We start from the raw sequence: 6,723 nt of genomic DNA, 5'->3' as shown, positions 1-6,723 counted from the left end.
TGAATAAGAAAATATCGCCAGGAATGGTGGCACGTGCCTTTAATCCCAGCGCTCGGGAGGCCGAGGCAGAGCCATCTCTGTGAGTTCAAGACCAGCCTGGATTACTACTGTCTCAATAAAATAAGAGACAGGTCTCCAAAGGTAACTGAAACGGTTGGGTTCCCTTAGCATCCCTGAGGGCCACTGGCTCCTCGGGCTGCAGAAATCTCCTGGCAGACCAGGGCCAAGGACAGGAAGGCCCAGCGATCCTAGGCGGGAAAGCCGGGCGCGCGCCTAAAAGACCACGTGACTCCGCGGGCCCGCGCAGGCTCGCCGGGCAAGCGCGGGGGCGGGGCGCGCGGGGGCGGAGCCTGGAGCGCGGCCCCGCGGGTGACAGGGCTGGCGGGAGGGGCGGGGCCGCGGGCGGGGCAGTGGGGGGGGAGGCGGGCGGAGTGGAGATGGCGGCGGCGACGGCTCCAGGGGGCGGGGGCGGGGAGCCCCGGGGAGCCGCTGGGGTCGGCCCGGGGGTCCCGGGGGGAGGTGGAGGTGGTGAAGGGACAGCCATTCGACGTGGGCCCACGCTACACGCAGCTGCAGTACATCGGCGAGGGCGCGTATGGCATGGTCAGGTGAGGGGGCATCCCGGGAAGGGGGCTTCAGAGTGGGCACAGCAGGTGCGTGCCCGGGACGTGGAAGTCTGGGGAGTGTCGCAGGGAGGGATCATGCAGTGACTTCTGGGGAACCGGGCGCTACTTTCTCCGGGGAGGGCGTTTGGAGCTTTGAAGAGCTTTGAAGCCACCTTGTATTGTTAAGGGAGGGGCACCAGGGGATCCCTGGAGAAACAGGGTGTAGCTAAGAGGATGAGTATTCTTGCTGACGGGGGAGTGAAGGACCCTTCAGCAGGTAGTGGGAGCCTTGGTTCCCCCGGTGAGGCTGTGTCAGAGAGTTTCGGAAAGCAATGCTCAGGGTGGGGCAAACCTTTGCACCCTTGCCCCTGACAGGACCAGGTGCCCCAAAAGCGTTGAGGGGTCCCGTGGGCTTCTGCCTTGTTTTGTGGCATACAGGTTTGTGAGTTCTCTCTGCCCCACTGTGTGCTCGGGTCTTTGTTCACGTGGGAACAGCTCTGCCCCCCAGGTACCTCACAGGGAGAGCTACCCTCCTTATCTCTTTTCTCCTGTCCCATTACTGAATTTTCTAGACTATATTGGCTTCATCTACATCCTCCACTCCACTCCCATCCCCTGGACCTGTCTTGGATTGGGAGAGCCCCGCTTGGGAAAGGGGAGGAGGGCGAGGGCGACTGGAATGGAAGGGGTCCAGGAGAAAGGAAGTCAGTGAGTGGCCACTCTCTTCCTCTGTTTGTGAAGTCACTGAAAGGCTGCCTGGCTGGTCCCCAGCTTTTCCCCTGGAGAGTCCAGGCCTCACAGCAGGAAGGAGCCAGCATTGTTTACGACTTGGCCAGAGCCCTCTCTTGCTCTCGCCCGCCCCTGCCAAGGCCTGGGTGGGGCCGCCAGGCCTGGATTCCCCCTTTGTAAGGCCACATCTCTCTGGCCCTCTCAGCTCTGCCTACGACCACGTGCGCAAGACTAGAGTGGCCATCAAGAAGATCAGCCCCTTCGAACATCAAACCTACTGCCAGCGCACACTGAGAGAAATCCAGATCTTGCTGCGGTTCCGCCATGAGAATGTCATAGGCATCCGAGACATCCTCAGAGCACCCACCCTGGAAGCCATGAGGGATGTGTATCCACCACCTCGCACGCAGCCCCAGAGTGAGGCTAGGGAACTCGGGTTTGCTTTCTCTTTTTGTCTGCACCACCCAGCAAAAGAACTTACACCAGACTGTCCACAGAGCGTAAGAGCACTGGCAGGCCTGAGGTGGATCCTGGTGTGTTGCAGCCAAGTGAGGTGGCCTTGGACAAGTCCCTTTTGCTCTGTGTCCCAGTGTGGCGTGGGGCGGGGGGAGGAAGTGCTGGTCAAAGTGATCTCTATGGGCACTTTGTCTTCTGACCTCTGCAGCTCTGTGACATGACCCAGTCTCTGCCCACAGCCCATTCTTGCTAAACAGACTCATGGCTCTTTTTTCTGGAGACCTCAGACTGGAAAAAAGGCAGGGAAGAAAACTGGTGTTGAGCATGCCTAGTGCTTTGATGCTTCTAATTCAGCCTTCTAATGTCCCTGAGCGATGAGCTGTACCACTTCCAGGTCAAAGATGAGGGAGCTGAGGCTCCTCATGTGAAGTTTTGGAGTGCTTTCTGAGGGACAGGGTGCTGCTTTCTCCAGGGTGTGTGTGGGGAGCCTCGAGGCTTCGAAACCACCTTGTATTGTTAAGGGGAGACATCTAGGGGGACCCTAGAGTCACAGGGTGGAACCTAACCTTTGCACTCCTGCCCCTGGCCTCATCAAGGACACAAGGGAGGATGAGGGGTTGGTCTGCCTGTGTAAGAAGGCCTAACCAGCTGCTTCTGTTTTGTTGCTCCCCTCTTCCCCCAGTTGGCTTTCTTGGAGCCTTCCCACTTTTCTGAGAGCCCCACCCTGATTACCTGTGGACTTGCACCTTGCCCAGGGAAGGCAGGCCAGTCTTTGTTGCCCTTGCTTGATACTGCTTGCCTGGTTCAGGTGTCTGGTTCATTGTCCACATTTACTTCCTGCTTGGCTCCCCTGTTAGCAGACTGCGGCACCCATGGCCTCTTCCCTACCCACCCCTCCCAATCCCAGGATTCACTGGACAGCATCTGTAACTCACATGAAATCTCCGTGCTCTGGCTTAAGCAGGTCACTGCATCTTCAGACCTCCACACTTACAGAGCAGCAGGGTTGGTGCATGTGTGCATATCTGTCTGTGCTTCTTCTCTAGGTTTTTTTTTTTTTTGAGAAAGTATCTTACTGTGTAGCTGTGGCTAGCCTGTAATTCAGGATGTAGACCAGGGTAGCCTTGAACTCAGAGATCCAGCTGCCTTTGCTTCCCAAGTACCACCAGGACCATCTCACAAGTCCTCTGTAGAAGACAGTTCAGACTTACTTTTTGTGAGAGTATCACTGTGTATCCCTGGTTGGCCTGAAGCTAACTGTGTAGACCAGGCTAGCCATAAACTTCTAGGTAATAATTCTCTTGCCCCTGCCTCTCATGTGCTGAGATTACAAGAGTGAGTTGGCACCCAGCTCCTGGCTACTCTTCCATAGAGACAAGCCAGATGGCATTTATTTATGTTTATGCTTTGGGTTTGTTTGGTTTTTGTTGTTGTTGTGTTTTTGTTTTTGTTTTTTTTTCAAGACAGGGTTTCTCTGTGTAGCCCTGGCTGTTCTGGAACTTACTCTGTAGCCCAGACTGGCCTCACACTCACAGAGATCCACCTGCCCCTGCCTCCTAAGTACTGGGATTAAAGGTGTGGTCACCACCATTATGTTTATGTTTAAGCTTTGTTTTATCTCTTTTTGTTCTCCACCCTCTGTTGTGTGGTCGAGCACTCGGTAGGAGCGTGCTGTTGGCAGTGTCTCCTCACTTTTCAGGCACAAATCATTCCCATAAGGCAGGCATTTATTTTTAAGCAAACAGTTACTCTGTGCCAGATGGTGTTCATGCATTATCTCATTTAACCCACTCAGCGGCCACATGGCTCTGCCCATCCAGTAACAACAGCATCTCTCGTTTGCTGAGCATTCTCCGTGGGGCGTCTTATCCTCACACCCACCTCCAAGGAACAGTTTCTCTCCCTGCTTGTCAGGTCAGGGAGCTGAGGCGTGGACGGGTTAGGAACATGGAGCTGTTGAGGTAGAACAGGGACTTCAGACATGAATGGGTTAACTATGAACTGCTATTTTTCTGAAGTTCTCCCACGACAATTCATCAGTGCCCTCATTTGCCCAGTAGGGAAACTGAGGCCCTGCACACCATCATCTCCAGCCTTTGTGAAGCTCATGAGGCCTAGGAGCCCTAGCAGGAAGGAATATGTGACCTACTGGTCATAACCTGTTTTCCTTAACAAAGTGTCTCCTATTCCCCCAACCTGGGGGGTCTCTGGAATCACCTTCAGTTACATTGTTCAGGACCTCATGGAGACAGACCTGTACAAGCTGCTTAAGAGCCAGCAACTGAGCAATGACCACATCTGCTACTTCCTCTACCAGATCCTTCGGGGCCTCAAGTACATACACTCAGCCAATGTGCTCCATCGGGATCTGAAGCCCTCCAACCTGCTTATCAACACCACCTGCGACCTTAAGGTCAGCCACCGAATGCCTGCCTTTCCTGCCCCGGGTCTGGGGCATGACCGGGAGAAGTATCCTTGGTGCATGGCAAGCAAGAACAACATAGGCAGGGCAGGGATGCTTCCTGGACTGTGGAGGCCTTAGGCACCTAACTCAGTGGCCTGGGTTTGATTCCAGATCTGTGATTTTGGCCTGGCCCGGATTGCTGACCCTGAGCATGATCACACTGGCTTTCTGACAGAGTATGTGGCCACACGCTGGTACCGAGCACCAGAGATCATGCTTAACTCCAAGGTAGGAGAGCTGCCCACTGTCGCAAGGAAGTCCTAGAGCTATCCCTGGGCCTTGGCACAATCCTTCTGACCCTTGGGCTCTGGCGAGATGTAGAGATTAGAGCTTTCCTAGCCTCTGTTCTATGCCCTTTGCTTGGTGTTGGATCTAATTTGGATGTAGTGCTTGGCGCAGATACCAGGAAGGGCACTGATAAGGCTGACCAGAGAGTTCAGCACATTCTCCTCCCCAGGGCTACACCAAATCCATCGACATCTGGTCTGTGGGCTGCATTCTGGCTGAGATGCTCTCCAACCGACCCATCTTCCCCGGCAAGCACTACCTGGACCAGCTCAACCACATTCTAGGTGGGAGTTCCTGGCAGGCTCAAAGGGATGGGAATTAGCTTATCAGAGATGACATTTCTGGAGGGTGAGATTGGAGTACCACATGTGGAGCCTCTCCAGCATCTCATGGTATTTCTGTAAAGTGTTCTTTGCCCATTTGAAAGATGGGAAAGGCAAGACTTAGCCCTACAGCTAAGGAAGACTGCAGTCAGGGCTTGAGCCCAGGACTCCCTGGTCCTTAAGTTCTTTGCTCTTCGTCACTGCCCCAGTGGGTAGGTAGGTGAGGAGGTGGTTGCAGGTGGCTGGGTTTGGGTTCCCGTTCTTGCTTCCTGACCTGTTTCCAGAAAGAGGACTTGATGTCTCAGCAAGACAACTGGTTTGTCCACAGGTATCTTGGGCTCCCCATCCCAGGAGGACCTTAATTGTATCATCAACATGAAGGCTCGAAACTACCTACAGTCTCTGCCCTCTAAAACTAAGGTGGCATGGGCCAAGCTTTTTCCCAAATCTGACTGCAAAGGTGAGAGAGACAAAGGCCTGGACTGGGGGTGGCTGAAAGCCAGCAGCAAAGGCCTGCCTCAGTAAATAGGCCCTGGAAAAGTGAAGCCTATGGGGAGCCCCTTCAGCCTTCCTGACTGCTGCCCCTGCCTTCCTTCCCTTAGCCCTCGACCTGCTGGACCGGATGTTGACCTTCAACCCCAACAAGCGCATCACAGTAGAGGAGGCACTGGCTCACCCGTACCTGGAACAGTACTATGACCCGACAGATGAGCCAGTGGCTGAGGAACCCTTCACTTTTGACATGGAGCTGGATGACCTCCCCAAGGAGAGGCTGAAGGAACTGATCTTCCAAGAGACAGCCCGCTTCCAGCCCGGGGCACCCGAGGCCCCCTAACAGCAACAGACATCCCTGTCCCCGTAGACCTGGTGAGTGGCTCTCGATGCCCTCGAACAGCCACACCCTGACCAGAGGCTCCCCAGCCTGGGTGCCTCTTTACCCACATGTATGGTAGCAACAGAGGGGCCGGGGCCTGCTTGTCGTCTGTGGCCCTGTCCTTGGTAAACTGCTTACGCTCTAGCCCTGCCCATCCCTACTGTCACCAGCATCCACTGGAGACCCACAAAGGTGAAGGGCCCTCCCCCGTGAAGCCACCCCAGGGTTAGGGGTGGATTATACCATTATGACTTTGAGAGCTGCAACCCCAGTGGCACTTGGTGGTGCTGCTGTTATTGACTGCAGACTAGGAAGCCAAGACCCACAGGCGGACCAAAGGCACTGTCAGGCCCAGTGTCCCCCAGCTGACAGTTCTTTTCTCTTTCTTCCTTCAGGTCCTGCTCCTACCTGCTCCTTCTCTGCAGATCGTTAGAAAATGAACTTTGCTCAACCCAGACCCTGGCAGCCCAGGCTGGACCAAGGGTGGGCCTGGCTACCTTCTTTCACTTTGCTGGGGTCTCCCAGGCAGGCTCCTTTCACTCCAATTCCCTTCCCCCTCTCCCCAGGGGCCTCAGTGGTGAGGTGGCCCCAGAGCTGATCTCTGCTGCTCTGCCTTTATCTACCCCTGCTGGCCCTGACTCTGGCAGACCATTCTGGAATGGAAGGGCTATGACTGCCCTGGGACCTATGCTACAGAGGGGTGGAGGGCACTGAGTAGGGACTCAGGCTAAGCTCTGCCCTACTCATCTCGGAACCCCACCCTATTTTCCCCGAAGGAACATCCCTAAGTCTCAAGGGCTAGTTTCCCTGAGGAGCCAGGCCCAGGCCAACCCTTCTCCCTCTCAAAGCTGCCACATGTAACGCCCTTGCTGCTTCTGTGTGTGGGTTATTGGAAGTGGAGGTGAGCCCTCCCCACCTCCCTGTGCCTGTATCTAATATATAAATATAGAGATGTGTATATGGATGACCCGTCTCTGTCTCTGT

At 55.1% G+C, this 6,723-nt stretch overlaps 1 protein-coding gene across 1 annotated transcript; it reads left to right on the top strand.

The window, feature by feature from the left end:
- The first annotated feature begins 437 nt into the window (after window positions 1-437).
- Mapk3 (mitogen-activated protein kinase 3) lies at window positions 438-6,703 on the top strand. Its single transcript, XM_040754340.1, is given in 9 exon segments — window positions 438-512; window positions 514-608; window positions 1,540-1,722; window positions 4,014-4,203; window positions 4,366-4,482; window positions 4,712-4,826; window positions 5,194-5,325; window positions 5,468-5,732; window positions 6,135-6,703. Coding segments are annotated over 8 exon segments (1,140 nt in total). The 3' UTR covers window positions 5,701-5,732; window positions 6,135-6,703.
- The last annotated feature ends 20 nt before the right edge of the window (window positions 6,704-6,723 follow it).

Source organism: Mesocricetus auratus, unplaced genomic scaffold, assembly GCF_017639785.1.
Source record: "Mesocricetus auratus isolate SY011 unplaced genomic scaffold, BCM_Maur_2.0 Super-Scaffold_4256, whole genome shotgun sequence".
Classification (NCBI taxonomy): domain Eukaryota; kingdom Metazoa; phylum Chordata; class Mammalia; order Rodentia; family Cricetidae; genus Mesocricetus; species Mesocricetus auratus.
Note: the sequence above shows the minus strand (reverse complement) of the source record. Positions and strands in the feature narration are given on the sequence as shown.